Below are 19,604 nucleotides of genomic sequence, written 5' to 3' on the forward strand. Positions count from 1 at the left end.
ACTTCTGAATGGGCTCAAATTTACAGGAGCAAAGAGATAACTAAAATGAGAATACATTGCGCTAGTCCCATGGCTTTGTTAGGCTAGTGTTAGTAGAAACTAGGGTAAAAGTTATGAACTCACTTTTCCACTCCTGATGCACTCAGCAACTGAAGATGGAGAAATAACTTCAAGTTAAGTGGATCTCTTCAGAAAATCCCGATAACCTAATTATATATAGCAGGAGAGGAAAATGCTGTAAGGAATCATTGAGCCAAAGTCATTTCTGTTTTGAACTGACAGATATGTAATTACATCAATTTGCTTTTCCAGACCTTAATTATAAATCTAATGCTTTGAGGATCTCTCAGTTGGCAGTGTTACCATGTTTTTAAGCCGAGGAATACTTCAACATTGAGTTTAATATGAGTAAACTAACTCCCCAGTGCTGATGTACGATGTACCCTGCAGTCCAGGGATTTAGCCACTGAAACACACACAAACCAGAGCCATCAGCCTTCTGATGAACAGCCTACACGTGTCACTGTAAATGGTCCCTGACCAAAAGAAAATGTAGGTTGCCTGGCAACAAAGCACGGGATCATATTCCAGATGCATTTGTACGACTATGCATTTGAGCTTGTATCAGCTCCAAAATATTGTGTGTGTTGGGTTGGCTTCCACACTGCTATGAATCCAGACTCTGCCATGGGTCAGTCGCTACAATAACCTGGTAAATGGCTGACTTGATTTGATTTATTATTGTCACATGTATTAGAATGCAGTGAAAAGTATTGTTTCTTGCTTGCTATATAGACAAAACATACCATTCATAGAATCCATGGGGAAGAAGGAAAAGAGAGGGTGCGGAATATAATGTTACAGTCATAGCTAGGGTGTAGAGAAAGATCAGCTTAACAAAGGTGGGTCCATTCAAAAGCCTGACAGCAGCAGGGAAGAAGCTGTTCTTGAGTCGGTTGGTACGTGACCTCAGAGTTTTGTATCTTTTTCCCAGTGAAAACCAATTGAACAATACAGGTCTTGGCATCATCCTGCATTGTCTACCCTTGAACAGAGAAGCCTAAAGTCGGACGTTAGGCCCTGTGGTTATTAAAAAGGCATCCTGATTGTAAAATTTATCAAACAATTTTCCATTGGAAAGTGTCTGAATGTGCTCAAAGTATTCGAGATATTTTGGTGGCTTTGCTGGAGACCGTTGATGCACCCTCACAGGGAAGGCCAAGGAACTCCTGACCAAAGCAGACTCATGCTGCAACAAGTACAGGGGCAGCAGTGACCGTGTCTTGGGGGCTGCGGATAAGACAAGATATGTGTTAATCCCTTTGCCAACTTGGAGCCACATTCAAAGAACAAGAAACAAAGAACAGTACAGCACAGGAACAGGCCCTTCGACCCCTCAAGTCTGTGCCAATCATGATGCCTGCCTAAACTAAAACTGTGTGCACTTAGAGTCTGTGTCCTTCCATTCCCATCTTACTCATGTATTTGTCTAATTGTCCCTTAAATGCCGCTATCGTACCTACTCCCAACACCCCCTCTGGGCAGTGTGTTCCAGACATTCACCACCCTTTGTGTTAAAAAAAGCTTACCTCGCACATTTCCTCGAAACATTTTCCCATGCACCTCAAACCTATTTCCCCCAGTACTTGACTTTTCTACCCTCGATGGTGATAGGAACTTGCCCGGCAGGCCAATCAAAGCACCCAATATTTCCAGGTGCATGTCCATCACCGTAATGCTGCCCAACAGCGTCCTCATCTGAGTCCTCTGCAGCCAAACACATTTGCCACTATGCGCCCTGGTAAGCTGGCAATTGAACCACTCATTCCTCCTGGCCTGGCTGCAGCCCACTCATGTTCATGTCACTCCATGCATGCCAAGCATCTCATCTATACTCAGCTCTAGGTTACATGCACTGATAGGCCTGAGCTGAAGATGATGAGTATCAAATTAATGACCCCTTTGTTAGAGTTTTGCTGCTCCTGGTCCTCTTCCTCCCGGGTTTGGAATAGGGCAGTTCTTGAATGCTCAATAGCAAAAAAAAAAATTGGAAGAGGAATGTTGGGGTGAGAGAAGATGGCTGGGGCAGAAAGCAAAATGTCCACAGTCACACCACCAACTGTGTCCCATGTGCCCCCAATATCGGGGCAATTGAATTTCATGCCTTTGGTATCTAACACAATGCCTGATTCTTTTTATGCTAAACTGATAACTCTTACGGAAAAACATGTCAAAGTGGTTAAAGTCCAGTTAATATAACCATAGTGTAACATAAAGAGACCTGTATCTCACATCAATAGGTTCATGTTACTTTTCCCACCCCAGTTCCATTCCCCTCCCCCCAACCCCCCTCCACTGACACCACCCCATCCCCCACCTGCCGAAGTTCCCTCCTGAGTGGCATGGTAACACAGTGGTTAGCACTGCTGTCTCGCAGCTCCAGGGACCCGGGTTCAATTTCCGGCTCGGATGACTGTCTGTGTGGAGTTTGCACGTGCTCCCCGAGTCTGCATGGGTTTCCTCCAAGTGCTCTAGTTTCCTTCCACAGCCCAAAGATATGTAGGTTAGATGGGATGTATTGGATTACAAGGATAGGACCTGTGTTGGATGCTGTCAGAGAACTGGTGCAGACTCGATGGGCTGAATGGCCTCCTTCTGCACTGTCAGGATTCTATGACAAAGAGCCTATGATTTCAACTCTGAATAGACAGTGGAAGGTTAACGTTTTGGTGCGCTTTCCTGCTGGAAACTTGCTGACAATTTTAATCCAAGTCGTTGAATTGAATAACATGAAGCCAACTCCAGGATTGAGAGAAATAACAGGGGAGCCTGAAGAATGCTTAATAACTGATTACTAAATCTTTCCACTCAAACTCTGGAGGTTTATGACCCAATTTATCTGTCCTCACCTAATGCAGCATTGACTGGTACTTGAACTGGCAACCTTCTAACCTGTGTTGTTTAAAGTTGTAACCGTGGGAACATTTCAGCAGTTTGAACTTATCTTGAGGAAGAGCAGAAAGGATTGAGTCAGTGATGCTTTTGTTTTCTATGGTTTTCACTCGCAATGTGGTGAGTCGCACACTCCCAGCATATCACTTCAAGTGAAATTTGTGGGGTTTTTTTGCTGATCACACCAGGATACTAAACATCCAAAGGCTAGCTAGTTGAGAAATGTGGTTCTCATAGAGTTATAGAATCCAGCAGTGCAGAAGGAGGTCATCTGGCCCACCGACTACAATCTGACCCAGGCCCTATCCCCATAACCCAATGCATTTACCCTAGCTCGTCCTGGTGACACTAAGGGCTAATTTAGCATGGCCAGTCCACCTAGCTGCACATCCTGCTTTGGGTGTGGGAGGAAACTGAAGCACCCGGAGGAAACCCACGCAGACATGGGGAGAATGTGCAAACTCCGCACAGACAGTGATCCAAGCTGAGAATCAAACCCGAATCCCTGGCGCTGTGAGGCAGCAGTGCTAACCACTGTGCCATGTGCCAGGTTAATATATTGGTGTGCTTTCCTATTGGAAACGTGCTGGCAATTTTAATCCAAGATGTCGAATTGAATAACATGAAGCCAGCTCCAGCATTGAGGGAAATAACAGGAGAGCCTGAAGACACCCTTCTGGAGAAAGATGGAGCAGGTCATTTGGCTGGAGAACCCAAGAGAAATGAAATCATTCTCAGGATGCAGTATTTTATTTTAGAAATGCAAAGTGCCGTTTCTTTCAGTCCTGCTGTGTGGATCTGCCTCCACTGGGTCTGTGAATCGGATACCCTTCTATGATGTAATGCATGGTTTCCCTGTCCCACAGGTATATAAAGGGGGTTGGCACTAATGCCCCATCTGTGGAGGTGGACTAAACAGGGGCCATGGTTAGTCCTGAACCTGTTGAGGATGATGTGGTGATGCCAGTGTTGGACTGGGATGGGCACAGTAAGAAGTCTCACAACATGAGGTTAAAGTCCGACAGGTTTATTTGGAATCACAAGCTTTTGGAGCGCTGCTCCTTCATTAGGTGATGATCATCCAGGGAAGGATCAGAGCTCCGAAAGCTCACGATTCCAAATAAACCTGTTGGACTTTAGTCTGGTGTTGTGAGACTTCTTACTATTGAGGATGGAGCACTCTTATTTTGGAAGGTTGAAACCAGGCAGCTCTTGGGTTGGGTTTGAGACAGGTACTTGCTTATCTTGCCCGCTGATTCCCCATCCATTTGTTCTGGTGGAATTTGCATTGAAATCCTGTGTGGGAGGGGATTTCCAGGTTGGCCTTCTTGATGAGAATCATAACTTAAGATAGTGAACATTATGGCAAAAAGGCGTGGGAACCTGCTGAAAGAGATGACCGAGGGTAGAGTGGGGGGATGTAGGCCAAGAGGAAGGAAGAGTATAAATGAAGATAGTCAACCTGAAATTGAGGAAGGGAGGCTCCTACATGCAACTGGAGGGCATCATGATCGGCACGGTTTGGAGGGTCAAAGGCCCTGTTCCTGGGCTGTATTTTTCTTTGTTCTTTGAATGCAAGACCGCGAGGCTTGGAGAAGTGCTCAGATCAAGTCGATCACTATTACTGCTAAAGTCTGGTGAAATGCTCAAGACTGAACCAAAGCTTACTTGAAGGCCGAGCTTGCAAATTATTTATGTAACAATGCATATTCAGTTCAGTCAGTGGAAGAAAACTAAATTGGGTTTCACAATTATCGTAGTCATAAAAAGGCTGCATCATACTGCATGTGCAGTACAGTACAACAGTGCTTGAATGCCTCCTACAGCTCCTAACTTGACAGCTTATTAAGTAATTATGGGTAATAAAGTGAACATTCCCATGAGGTCACCTCAGGTAACAGATAAAAGGGATGCCAAACTGAAAAGAAGGAAAATTTAGTGCTTTGAGTCCATTAACCAATAAGCACTGATTACCAGTCTCAAGAACATGCATTGACGAGAAAAAACAAATTAACTTTCCTGAACACTGATTCTCCTTCTGCAGCTGTAAAAACAATTTATACTGCTTCACTCCACAGTTCTGTTCTGACTAATGGTGAGGCAACACAGGAGAGCAGTAATTCTGTTAATTCATTTTGAACTTTTCCGCTGTCTAACAGAGATTCATGAGTGAGCATTAATGCTGTTTCCACCGTAACTTTGCCGCATTCGTTGGCTAATGACAGGGACAGGAGACAGCATTAAGGCTGTTTACAACACATCTCACAATCCTCCTCTGACTAATTATAGGAGCACTGGAGAACAGCGATGCCGTTTAAACCATATTCTGTTCTGTTCACAACAGCAGCGTGACAGTGCGCTAACACTGCTTTATAACACAATACCTCAAGTACTCCCAATAGGGTGACACAGTGGTTAGCACTGTAACCTCACAGTGCCAGATACCTGGGTTTGGTTCCCAGCTTGGTTCACTGTCTGTGCAGAGTCTGCATGTTCTCCCCATGTTTGCGTGAATTTCCCCAGGTGCTCCGATTTCCTCCCACAGTCCAAATTACATTCTGGTTAAATGCATTGGCCATGCTAAATTCTCCCTCAGTGTACCTGAACAGGTGCTGGAGTGTGGTGACTAAGGGATTTTCACAGTAACTTCATTGTAGTGTTAATGTAAGACTACTTGTGACACTAATAAATACACTTTAAAGGAAAGACTTGCAGTCATATAGCATCTTTCATGTACCAAAGCACCTTACAGCCAATTGGTGTTAACACTATTATATTTTCAGAGAAAAAAGACAGGAAGCAATTTGTGCAATGTCCGAAAAAAATGGTGACATGATTACGACCAGATCATTTGTGAGAGTGATTTTGGTTGAGTGATTATTGTTGGCAAGGACAATGCCGAGAATTCCCTGCTGTTCTTCAAATAGTGCCATTGAATCTTTATGGCCAATCTATGAAGGCAGAAGCGATCACATCTCATTGAGAGTGGAACAAAATTTCAGTGCTGAAGTGTTGGGCTGAATTATGTGCTCAAGTCCCCAAAGATGTGATTGTGATCACTGAGCAACAGCTAACACCGACTAATGAAGGGATTAAGTGCATTAAAATTCACTCAGGGTGTCCAAGTTGTTGTGACAACGCATTTGTATCTGGAGCTGTGGATAGAATAGTAGAACCATTGAATTCCTACAGTGCGGAAGGTGGCCATTCAGCCCTTTAAGTCTGCACCAATCCCACCCAGTTCCAAAAGCCACAACTCCATGCATTTACCCTAGCTTGTCCCCCCGACACTAAAGAGCAATTTGGTATTACCAATCCAACTAACACACACATTTTTGGACTGTGGGAGGAAATTGGAGCACCCAGAGGAAATCCATGCATGCTTGGGGAGAATGTGCAAATTCCACATAGACAGTGACCCAGACCTGGGCACTGGCACTGTGAGACAGCAGTGCTAACCACTGTGCCCCTGTGCCTTAGCCGTTCTGACATCCTTTCTATCACATGGCTAGCCAAGAATCTCTCCGCTTTTACCACCTGCCTTTGGCCCGTGTTGGAGGGATTTCCAGGTTAATATTCAACTGGAGCAGCCAAAAGGCCTACTCCTGCTTTATTTGGAACATTGGTAGTGGGGTGGGACTCTAACATGGGTTCCTAGCTCGAAGGCTAGACATGAACAACTGCACCACAAGACCTCCAAATATAATGGGAAAACAGATGGACAACCTATATTTACAGCAGATCTCCCACATTGTTCCATTAATTAGTGCTGGGAACACAGGAGATCAGCACAAATGCTCATAAATCAATCCTATACTCTTTACTGAAGCAGAATAAAGTTGTATCAATTCCTGCAGGCAGAATTGCAAATGTAAACTCTTGTCCAGTACATGTTGCTTTCATTGCCTGGATTTTCCACTCCTGTTTATAATGGGTGCCGTGGTGGATGGGAGTGGATATAGATCGCGAGAAGGTTAAAAATCAGTCTTACATCAACCTTTATCCACATCCCACATTGGCCATCATTTCAGGGGCCAGTACTTTCCAATGTGGGAACAAAGCCCTTTAGCCCACATTCATTGACAGAATGGAGACTATGCTTATTCCTGTTTCTCACTGATACGTCATGATGTGGAGATACTGACACTGGACTGGGATAAAACAGAAAGAAATCCCACAACACCAGCTTAAAGTCCAAACAGGTTTATTTCTAGCAAAAGCTGCAAGCTTTTGGGACAGACTGTCCCTTCATCAGGTGGCTGGGAGTTCTGATCACAAACAGGATACAAAGCCACAAAGACTCACATTCCAATCATTATGCATGTAAATTGAGTTTGTGTCTTTGTGTCCTGTTTGTGATCAGGACTCCCAGCCACCTGACAAAGGGACAGGCTGCCCTGAAAGCTTGTGGCTTTTACTACAAATAAACCTGTTTGGATTTTAAGCTGGTGTTGTGGGATTTCTTTCTGTCTCACTGATACTGAAGAGAGGAGACAGTCAGGAGCATGGTGCTTGGATTTATCACTGCCTGCTTTATTGCTTACAGGCAAGAGAGGTGCAGAAAAAGATTGCGACAGAGGTGGTAGACTCACCAACTGGAGGAATAAGACCCTAAAGGCTAAGAGCAGAGTTGCAGGGGTCCCCCTTGGGCAAGTGCCCTCCATCATGGGCAGCATGAACACTACTCTTGCACTCATGCACTGCAGTATGAGAGTGTTTAGTTGCACACCAGGCTCACATTGTCCTGAACCTTTGTGGAATGATGAAGCCTCAGCAGCATGTGTCCCTGCTGAGATGAGATGTTAGCTGCAAGAGGGTGTCCCAGACATCAGAAGGTGCTGCCGCTTCAAGGTCTCTCCAGCATCCCAGTTACAATGGGACCTGACGAGGGGCAGGAGGTCTTGCAGGATCCTCAGTGGATTCGAAGCTGTGTACCTTCAGGCTCCTTAAAGAGATTAATCTCAAACAGTGGAATGATGCACTCTGCAATATCGAAGGTGAATCAAATAATTCACATTTAGGACAAGGCGGCCGATGATGTTCTGCAGCTTAGTATCCATTTAAAGATGACTCAGTTAAATGTGGTGTAATTGACATCAGGCACTCCAGGTTTGGGATCCTGGGCCGCATTTACCCTCAGCTTAATATGACTGAGGAGCACCTGAGTACGACATCAAACCCTGGCGTGCCAGATATTAAAATGACTCCTCTTTAATACAGATATTGTGTTCTTGTGCCAGCCTTAGCCCTGAGGAAATCCAAATTGCTTGGAAACCATGAAGCCCTCAAGGGCATGTATCATTGTGACTATAGGGCTCACTTCAGTTTCAGTATATCCTTACGCCCAACCCATTGCTGCCTTTCACATTGTCTAAAGCAAAGATGTGCACTTTCCAGGCATGCTCAAAGCGTGCCTGCCAGAAATTATAGAATCATAGAATTCCTACAGTGCAGAAGGAGGCCATTCAGTCCATCGAGTCTGCACTGACCACAATCCCAACCAGGCCCTATCCCCATAACGACATGTGTTTACCCTGCTAATCCCTCTGACACTAAGGAGCAATTTAGCATGGCCAATCAATCTAACCCGCACATTTTTGGACTGTGGGAGAAAACTGGAGCAGCCTGAGGAAACTCATACAGACACAGGAAGAATTTGCAAATTCTACACAGAGAGTGACCCGAAGCTGGAATTGGACCCAAATCCCTGGCGCTGTGAGGCAGCAGTGCCAACCATGCTGTTCCATTTGGAATTTGCATCAGTGACCTCAGTGGGTGCTCACGTGAGGGCACGCACAATGCTGCATCCCTAGTTTGTGATAAAAGTCTGGTCCCCACAAGATGAGAGATGCTCGGTGTTGGACGTTTGAGCACCAGGACAATATTACAGCAGAAAGCTTTGTTACTTATTGGAAAGCTTAGGCAATGTACACTCTTAAAGTTAAAAAAGCTGATTGGCTGATAGCAGCGTACATAAGCACTGAGTTTGGGCTTATAGCATGAAATCCCTGCTGGGAGGCAGGATGCACAATGATCCTCCCCTATCTGTGAACATAGCTCTCCTTGTACACTACACCTTCATCTTTTAAGAATGCAGAGAAAATAAGAGAACACCACTGCCTCGACCTTACAGAATCAAGAATTAACATGACATGACCCTGCTAATCACATGAATAAGTTTCACTTGACAAGTGCGTTTAACATTCATGTCACAACGTCACTGATGTCAGCAATGATTTGGAAGAGGGCCACACACTGTGGTGATACAGAAACACACCATCACTGAGAGACCATGATGGTGACGGACGTACCAAGTGGGAGGAGGCACCATGGGAACACACCTGATTGACAGCAACACAGCACATCATAAAAAGGTCCATCATACACAAGAGGAGATGTGAAATGAATGCCATTCTATTTACATTTGTGAACATTAGATGTATGCTATGAAATCTGTCCCGCTGTTGCCTTTCTAAATCTTTTAAATTTTCCTTACCCTGCCATTATGTCTTGGTGCTTCCCTAATATCCACAACAGAGATGGAGGCAAGCTTCTGGCTGTCATTCCCTGCTCCCACTTGGCAGGCATCCCTTGGAGGGTTAAGACTTAGAAGCCTGCTTTGGATGTCCTGCTGTGGGGCCACTGCATCACCTTTGGCCTGTGGAAATGGAGGTTATGAGGTCACAGGAAGAAGGGATTTGGATCGGCTGGACTCTCCCAGCATCACCTGGGTGGATGGTCCTGTGGTACAGATGTGCTGGTCAACATACCTGAGGGTGCCGAAGGTGTCTGACTAACTCCTTGAGAATATGGAGCAGCTGGAGTTCGATCATGGTGCCCCTCACACTCCCCTGTCCTCTCCCCTGCCTCTCCCTCTCGCCTCCTGCTCTCTCATTTGACCACTGATCGATGCCTCGAAGGGCCACAATGATAGAGTACAGCTCCTGCACAAGCGCACGACTGGATCAAGCTCTTCTGAGGAACTCACTATGTATTAGTGTTGACCTTGGTACATTGCTATCATCTCAGATTGAAGATGGATGAAATCTTCCATCACCCGTTGGAATCTGTGGTGACACGGTGGCGCAGTGGTTAGCACTGCTCCTCACAGCTCCAATGATCTGGGTTTGATCCCCTGGCTGCGGTCACTGTCTGTGTGAAGTTTGTACATTTTCCCCATGTCTGTACCGGTTTCCTCCACATGGTCTGGTTTCCTGGATTAATAACATTTTTTTAATTGACTCTCCTACGGAATGTGGGTGTCTCTAGCTGGGCCAGCATTTATGGCCCAACCCTAATTGCCCTTAAGGGGGAAGTCAACAGTCAACCACATTGCTGTGGCTCTGAAGTCACACGTAGGCCAGACCAGATAAGGACGACAAATTTCCTTCCCTAAAGGACATTAGTGAACCAGATAGGTTTATATGACAATCGACAATATTTCATGGTCATCATTTAGACTTTTATTCTAGATTTTGTTAATTGAATTAAAATTTCACCATCTGACGTGGTGGGATTTGACCCGAGTCCCCAGAGCATAACCTTAAGTCCCTGGATAACTAAGGCAGTGACAATACCGTTGTGCTAGCCTCCCCTCTTAGGCCTCCTGCAACTCGAGCATATGAAGGGCGTGCTGCAGGCCATGAAAGTGTCCAGCAAGTTAGCCTAGTAAGGGGTCACTGAATTTGGAAAATGTCATTCTTTTGGATTTCTGGGCCATGTTTTCAGTGGAGCAGAGCTGGGCTGTTTACATTGAGAAGGCTGTGTGCAGCTGTACTTTAAACATGGAGCCAAGAGTATTCCTGTGCATGGATAAGTAATGCGGTGGGGAGTGGACAATATAGCTCAACCAACATTGCCACCCACGGGTAGAGCGCCATTTTTCACACCTGCTGTCACAGTTAGTGCAATGGGGAAAATCCTGCCCCATGTGGTATACACATCTCACTCATGATTAAGGGTGACACAGTGTTTAGCACTGCTGTCTCAGAGCTCCAGCAGCCCAGGTTCAATCCCTGTCTGAGAGGAGTTTGCACATTCTCCCCGTGTCTGCATGGGTTCCTCCTGGGTACTCTAGTTTCCTCCCACAGTCCAAAAATGTGCAGGTTAGGTGAATTGGCCATGGTAAAATTTTTCTGTGATATCTCGATTGGCCATGGGAAATGTATGGGATTACGGGTACAGGGCAGGTGATAAGGCCTGGGTAAGATACTCTGTCAGAGAGTCTGAGCAGATTCAATAAGCCAAATGGCCTCTTCTGCACTGTAGGGATTCTCTGACTCATAATAATACTTTCGTGATCATTTTTAGTTCTGTTAAGATTAAAGTTAACTGTAGAAAATGGGATAAATACAATGAAAGCAGCTTGAAGACCAATCTGCTTAAAAGGCGAGGGTAATTTTGACTCTAGGAGTTAGCAACTTGAAAGGCAAAATCATAAAACAGCAGGTGGACTTACTTAGCTGGAGGAAAAGTGTGAATACTGCTTCTGAAGGAAAGCAGCAGAGTTATTTAATTCTATTTTAATTAATTCTAAAAGCATCCAGGACTCCTGTAAAGCTTTGTCATCAAGGAGATGAGTGGAGCTTAAGAAAGTTCTCGGTTTTCAACTTATCTGTGTATTAGCTGATGAAGGATGGCACGGTTAGCATTGCTACCTCACAGCGCCAAGGACCTGGGTTTGATTCCCGGCTTGGATCACTGTCTATGCAGAGTTTGCATGTTCTCCCTGTGTTCAGCCAATTTTCCGGCTTATCCATATCCTGCTGAAGTCTCTGGCAATCTTCAAGCAGATAATAATGAAGGTTACCAGGCAATTCAGCAGGATATCGATAGGCTGGAAAATTGGGAGGCGCAATGGCAGATGCAATTTAATCTGGGCAAGTGCGAGGTGATATATTTTGATTGATTCCCGATTCATGTAAGCTATAAAATGAATGGCTGAACCATTAGGAGCACAGACATACAGAGGGATCTGGGTGTGCAGCTCCACCCATTCTTAAACATGGCAGTACAGGTGGATAGGTGGTGAAGAAAGCTTACGACGTGCGTGCCTTCATCGGACAGGGCATCGATGATAAAAGTTGGCAAATTATGTTACAGTTGTATAAGACATGGGTTCGGCTGTATTTGGATTGCTGTATCCAATTCTTGTCACCACACTACCAGAAGGACATGGAGGTTTTGGAGAGAGTATGGAAAAGGCTTACCAGGATGTTGCTTGGTATGGAGGGTAGCTAATACCATAGAAGAGATTGAATAAACTGGGATTGTTCTCCCTGAAAAGACAAAGGCTGAGGGGCGACCTGATAGAAGTTTATAAAATTATGAGGGGTATAGATAAGGTGAACCGTTGGAGATTTTTCGCAGGGCGGAAATTACAAGGGGGAACAAGTTCAACATAAAGGGGGGAAGGTTCAGTGGAGATGTGCAGGGGCAGTTTTTTACACAGAAGGTGGTGGGGGCCTCGAATGCACTGCCAAGTGAGGTGGTTGAGGTAGGTACGTTAGCCACATTTAAGACTTATCTTGATAGGCATATGAACAAATGGGGAATAAAGGGATATAAGCAGTTGGTTTAGATAGGTAAATGTGACCGGTGCTAACTTGGAGGGCTGAAGGGCCTGTTCCTGTGCTGTACTGTTCTTTGTTCCTTGCGTGGGTTTCCTCCGCGTGCTCCAGTTTCCTCCTACACTCCAACAACGTGCAGGTTGATTGGCCATGATAGGTTGATTGGCCCCTTAGTGTCAGGGGCACTAGGAGGGTAAATGTGTGGGGTAATGGGGTTAGGACCTGGGTGCGATTGTTGTCAGTGCAGGCTTGATGGGCCTCCTCCACTGAAGATGCTATGATCCTAAGATTCCAACTGAGTGTTCTACAGCAGGGGAAAAGATCAGGCTGAGAAGAAAACCAACCTTAGCAACCTTTGGGTGAAGTAATTGTTGTTAGCTGACTCTGTGTGGAGGAGGTTTGGGAGAATTCCCGGGAATTGTTTGATAGTTCTTTGCAGTTAGGGCTCAGGAGAAGTCCCGGGTAGCTGAGAAGATGACAGATGGTGTCGGATCCATTCATCCCTTTGAATAGGTGAAGGTGACACTGGGTACAGAGTTTAAATGATTTTTTTTATTGAATGAAACTTAAAATTAAATCATTACAAAAGTGAAAAGAAAAGAACTGGAGAGAGACTGGCTTCTTCTGCCAACCCCTCTACTGATCTTGAACAGAGATCTTGAGCCAATGTCTTGAATCTTGATCTGTGTCAACTTTAAACAAAATGTCATTGGTCCCCAACTGGATCTTAGCAAAAACTTGGGATCTGGTCTAAGGTTCTTAAGGCATATCTTCAATAGGAATTTCTTCTTGAGTGAGTGAACAAAAAATGAAAAATTGGTGAGCAGTAAGAGAAAGCATAACTAGATTAAAATCTTGAATAGCACAATTGCGATTAAAAATATGAGTGAGCTGGAGGCCCAGACTTTCAGCAGATTGTAATAGATCTTGCTGTTGTGGAACATTTGGTTTCTGTCAGCCCTCTGCTACATCTCAAAAGACACCACTGCACCATAATGTTAAATTGAGACAATATTAGTGAGACATCGTAGGCAGTGCGCTACTTCATAACAATGATCATTATAATAGTTACAATTTTAGTCTGATAATAGATTTGTTTGTTTTTAACATTCTTTTGGCAATAATTTTGATTTGTGTCATTTGAGCTCTTGGGGCACAGTCATCCTTGCACTTTTGCGAGTCACCCAAGAAGGGTGGCACAGTGGCAGCAGTGCTTAGCACTGCTGCCTCACAGTGTCAGAGACTCGGATTCAATCCCAGCTTGGGTCAACCTCTGTGCAGTTTGCGCATTCTCCCCTTGTCTGCATGGATTTGCTCTGGGTACTCCAGTTTCCTCTCACAAGTCTGAAAGACATGCTGGTGCGGTGCATTGACCATGCTAAAGTTTCCCTCAGTGTACCAAAACAGACGCCAGAGTGTGTGGACTTAGGGAATTTTCACAGTAACTTCATCGCAGTGTTAATGTGAGCCTACTTGTGACACTAATAAATAAACTTAAACTTTAGACCAGCTAAAGGTCACATGCTTCAGGGTTATGAGTCATGGCCAACATTGAAACCAACTGAGTATTCAATGAAAGGGCTAGAAACTCGGCTGTTACAGTTGGCCGATCCTTCAGGAATAGAACTTGCATTTCCTTTAAGCACAAATCGGGAAGATGATAGAAAACCCTTCATGTACTTTATTTTCTTTAGACATCTTGCACATTGCTAACTGAAATTAAAAACAGAAGATTCCTATGAGCAACTAAAGAGGAACCACAGACAGCAAAGCTGGGAGAAATAAGCAGAGCACCTGCCCTGAGATATATCACAATAATTACATGATGATCTGACATAAAAGTGAATAGAAATGGGATGAAGCACTGATTTGATTTGATTTATTATTGTCATATGTATGAGTATACGTGAAATGTATTGTTTCTTGCACGCTACACAGACAAAGCATACCAGAGAAGGAAAGGAGAGGGTGCAGAATATAGTGTTACATTCTTAACTAGGGTGTAGCGAAAGATCAACTTAATGTGAGGTAGGTCCATTCAAATGTCTAATAGCAGCAGGGAAGAAGCTGTTCTTGAGTCTGTTGGTATTTGATCTCAGACACTTGTATCTTTTTCACGACGGAAGAAGGTGGAAGAGATTATGTCCAGGGTGCGTGGGATCTTTGATTATGCTGGCTGCTTTTCTGAGGCAGTGGGAAATATAGATGGAGTCAATGGATGGGAGGCTGGTTTACGTGATGGACTGGGCTTCGTTCATGATCCTTTGTGATATCATGCGGTGGTCTTTGTTAACTATAGCTTCAGCATGGAAGGATCAGGACAGATTATTGGTCCCTCCATGCCAACCAATTGAAATAAAACCATTTTTGCTGCTCAATTTTTTCCATGTTGTATTTTGCTGTTTGGGGAAAACTCAGTTCAGAAGAACCTGATTCCAGATAATCTTACCAAGCATCATGATGAAGTTAACAAACGATTAGCCAAAGCTCTTGTCAAAGTCGATGGGAATGCATGATAAAGATGTTGAAAGTAAAAAGCAGTCTGCCTTAATTCTGCTCTTGGGACCAGCAGAGTAAAGGATGTGCTGAGAAAGCAATTAAAAAAAGACTCCTTCTTAAATGCAAATCAAAATTATTTGAATCACAACCTCCCATGTCTTTTCTGTAGGTGTTCTGTCATATGGAGATCAATGGAGGTGGATGGACAATTTTCCAACATCGCGAGAATGGAAATGTAGACTTTCACCGCGACTGGAAGGAATACAAACTGGTAAGAAACATTTCGCTTTTGGTCAAAACACAAACTTTTCTAAATTGAAAGTAAAATCTGATCAGCGTTGACCCAAATCTTACGCACAGGGTCCGAAGACCTATTTCCTAATTAAGTGAAGCTGAATCACATTCCTTCTCCACAAGTATCTTGTGATTTTATGGAGATGAGTGGTAATTTAAACACAAGGGAGATTGCACGGAGAATAAAGAGCGTGGCTTCTGTGTAGATTCTCTCAGTTGCTTCCTCCAGTTTTTTAGGGCCACCTTCCAATGGAGAATCTTACAAAATTCAGTCAGTACAGGAAAAATTGGCAGAGAAAATCTGCAGGAAAGCCATGGCCCCTTTGTATAGAACTCATTGATTTATTCTGGTAAGATTTTAAATGTCCCAAGGCTTTGAAAAACTATGAAGAGAATGCACATGACGAAAGTGAGTAGGATGTGTAACATAAAAGTTAAAGTTAATTTATTAGTCACAAGTAAGGTTTACATTAACAAGTTACTGTAAAATTCCCCTAGTTGCCATTCCGGCACCTGTTTGGGTCAATGCACCTAACCGGCATATCTTTCAGACTGTGGGAGGAAACCAGAGCACAAGGAGGAAACCCACGCAAACACTGGGAGAACATGCAAACTCCACACATACAGTGATCCAAACTGGTAAATGAACCGGGGTCCCTGGAGCTGTGGGGGAGCAATGCTAACCACTGTGCCATTGTGCCACCCCATAACTGTGTAAGGAGGTGGGGTGGGCCAGGGATATGGGCAAGAAAGTTGGGTGAGTAATGTAAATGGGTTATGGGGGTAAGGTCACAGCTAGGTGGAGTGGTTAGTGGGTAGCGTGATGACGTCAGATCAAAGAGTGGTAGGGAATTGAGGGTTCGGGTAAGTCAGGAGTAGTCAGGTAGGTGTGGAGGTAGCCATGTGTTGGGGGCAAGTCAGGTTGGATGGGGGGAGAGTCAGGGCATTTGGGGGGCAGTTGGGAGTTGGGGAAGAGCTGGATCAGGTGAGGGGGAAGTTGATAGGAATTGGAGGATCAATGTGATTGATTAATTCACTTGCATTGTTACCCAGAAGTTGTATGAGGATTTTCCCTGCCTAAAATTTCCTGGGTAACAAATCAGGTAAGTAACTTCAAACTCTCTAAAGTCACTGAACGGGATTTTCCAGTTGCGCTCAATCCAAGAACAGAAAATCCAATCCAAGGTCAACTGACCTTTGCATGGTCCTGTCCTGCTGCTACGATTCCACCCTCTGACTTTAACTGAAAAGTTAGAAATCTTTGCTGATGGTCCAGGGGAATTACCCATCCAAAGTTCAAACTTTCTGGGAAATTCTCATGGAACCACTACATTGGAACTGCTGAGGGTTCTTGTAGCGCAGAGTAAGTCCAGCTTCCAACTATCCAGAAACCAGAAGATACAGGCCAAAAGATTGCTCTCTACTTCTTTGCATCGCTTAGGTATCTATACTTCTATGAAACAAAAAACACCCTAGGCCAAGATTGAAACCAATAGGACAAAGAGTAGGAACATTCAGAATGCATGAGTGGCTGACAGCAAGTTCTGTTTAATAATCTAAGTGTTTGTCGGAGGAAGGAAAATGAACAAAGTAAGAGACTTGACAGTTTGACGTATTGGAAATGATAACTAAATGCACACTCAGTGCCACAGTAATAACAGATTTTCAGAGAAACAGTGAGAGTATTAGAAGTTGCAAATAGGCTGGAAGCTGAGGTTGAGCAGAGTGGGAGGAATATACTGTATGTTAACATCCTCAAAATATTGAGAAGAAGTGCATGAATAATGAGCCCCTCATTCCTTTCCACAAAGAATACTGCCAGGAGAAAAGTCAGGGATTCTGGATCAAAATCTTGAATGTTCTTCTCCAACAGCACTGCGAGTGCATCTACACCACATGGGCTGCAGCGGTTCAAGAAGGTAGTTCATCACCTCCTTCTCAAGGGCTGTTAAGCATGGACAATAAATGATGGCTCACATCCCAGTAAATCAATTAAAAAAGAATAAAGTGAGATGGTAAGCTGAAAATGTTTAGAACAAGTGAATCATCATGGTACCAGATGCTTAGGAAAAAAATCCCTGAATACCTGAGGCTTACTTAATTTTGGACCTTGGGTCTCATTGTCATTGGGTTTGTGAGCTGCGGGCATCCAATGGTGAGCTGCGGAAGAGGACTTGAAGATCATTGATCCTTAAAGGGTAGCAGCAGAGCAGGTTTACTGGAGCAGAGATCAGGAGGGAAGTGATTGAGAAAGTAGTTGTGTAGCCAGGTGAAACAGAAATGGTGTGCCAATTTAAGCTTTTGTGAGTCACTGCCATTTTGCTCTCCTCTCCCACCTTTGTCCCAGCATTGCTGTGCCTTCTAACTAGACAAACAAGCCAATGTTTGTTGCCTTCAGATATGAAGGACTGCCTGGACATAATCAGTTCAGAAGTGGTGGTGGTGGTGCATAACTAAAAATTAAATGCACAATGACATAGGGGGGGAAATTCGTCAAGATGCATTAATTAAGTTAGGCTGCATTACGTTCCTTCTCCATAAGTATCTTGTGACATTGTGGATATGAGTAGTAATTAAACACAAGGGAGGCTGCAGGGAAAATGACAAGCTTTGTATCTACCATTTAGGAGGAGCCTGAGAAGCAATGGCATAGTTGCAGCATGTGATGGGTAAAATGGCATCTGCCTCAATCTTTTACTCACAAAGGAATAACACCAGAAGTCACACAATATGACTCTGGCAAGACACAGCACAGAACAGACAAACACACACAAAGGCATTTCTCCAAAGAATAGTGGTATTGGTCAGAATGACAAAACGATTGCACTAAGGAAAGAGCTTGGAGGCTGTGGGTGAAATTCTCCGGCCTTCCACCTGCACGTTTCCTGCTGGTGGGAGGTGGTGCATTGTTTGCTAGCAGTGGGATTTTCTATTCCCGTCAGTGTCAATGGGAATTCCCATTGATGTCACCCCACACTGGCAGGACAGGAGAATCCCGTTGGCGTGAATGGCCGGAGAATTCCGACCGATGTGTGTGAGTAATCTTTTTGTCCCTCTTGACACGCAAGAGAGGAGTAAGGCAGACATTTTAACATACTTTGGACATAGGTGGACACAATAGATTAATCCATGTTAAGCAAATAAAGAACAGTACAATAAACTAAAACTCAACTGAGAAGAAGTGGGGCTCCTTTTAATATTCAATTATGCTGCATCAGTGCGATATGCTTAACAGCAGCTTTCAGTGATATGAAAGGTCTGTCTACTAAAATGTACAAAAGGCACTTCACAAGTGTAATCAGACAAAGTAAATTGATATCAAGCAAAGGAAGCCGACATCAGGAGAGGTGAAATATGTCACATTAATGGAAATGATACTCTGCGACATTCTTGACTAACACATGGGCTGGGCTTTCCACTGTGATTAGCCAAGTCAGTGCAAAAGACCAGGGAACTTCAAGTGTAAACTATGTCCTGCGCAAATTGAATTTCTACAATCTTACATAGAACATGGAAACAGGAGGAGGCCATTTGGCCCTTCGAGCCTACTTCACCATTCATTTTGACCATGGCTCATCATCAAATTCAATATCTTGGTCCTACCTTCCCCCCATAGCCCTTTGATCTCAAGAGCTATATCTAATTTTTTCTTGAAATCACACAATGTTTTGGCCTCTGTGGTAGTGAATTTCACATAGTCACCACTCACTGGGTGAAGAAATTTCTCCTCACCTCAATCCTAGAAGGTTTACCCCTTATCCTTAAAATATGATCCTGAGTTCTGCACTCCTCCGTCATCAGGAACGTACTTTCTGAATCCATCCTGCCTAATCTTATCGGACAGCAGAATCAACACCCATTCCAATATGTCACTTGCTCACTCATTGCCTGCACTGTTGTGGCGCCTGAGGAAGAGTGAGGCAGCATTGATTTCTCAACCCAATAAGTAAGTTCATTCAACACAGAGAATGGCATGTGGCACCATGGTTAGAACTGCTGTTTCACAGTGCCAGGGACCCGGGTTTGATTCCTAGCTTGGGTTGCTGTCTGCGTCGAGTCTGCATGTTGTCTCCATGTCTGCGTGGGTTTCCTCTGGGTGCTCCGGTTTCCTCCCACAGTTTGAAAGAAATGCTGGTTAGGTGCAGGGACGGAACAGGCACTGGAGTGTGACGACTAGGGGAATTTCACAATAACTTCATTGCGGTGTTAATGTAAGCCTTACTTGTGACTAATAAACAAACTTTAAATTTTTACATAGTGAACATTGTGTAAACTGAACCTTAGAAGTTT

The 19,604-nt window shown here is 44.2% G+C and overlaps 1 protein-coding gene across 2 annotated transcripts in view; it reads left to right on the forward strand.

Moving 5' to 3' along the window:
- angpt2b (angiopoietin 2b) overlaps window positions 1-19,604 on the forward strand; it is a 217,863-nt gene that overhangs the window by 110,392 nt on the left and 87,867 nt on the right. For both annotated transcript variants that reach the window (XM_080211209.1, XM_080211210.1), the window contains exon 7: window positions 15,190-15,291. In XM_080211209.1, the coding sequence (XP_080067335.1) occupies window positions 15,190-15,291 (102 nt within the window). The remainder of the gene's footprint in view (window positions 1-15,189; window positions 15,292-19,604) is intronic.

Source organism: Carcharhinus amblyrhynchos, chromosome 24, assembly GCF_965287045.1.
Source record: "Carcharhinus amblyrhynchos chromosome 24, sCarAmb.v2.hapA, whole genome shotgun sequence".
NCBI classification, from domain to species: domain Eukaryota; kingdom Metazoa; phylum Chordata; class Chondrichthyes; order Carcharhiniformes; family Carcharhinidae; genus Carcharhinus; species Carcharhinus amblyrhynchos.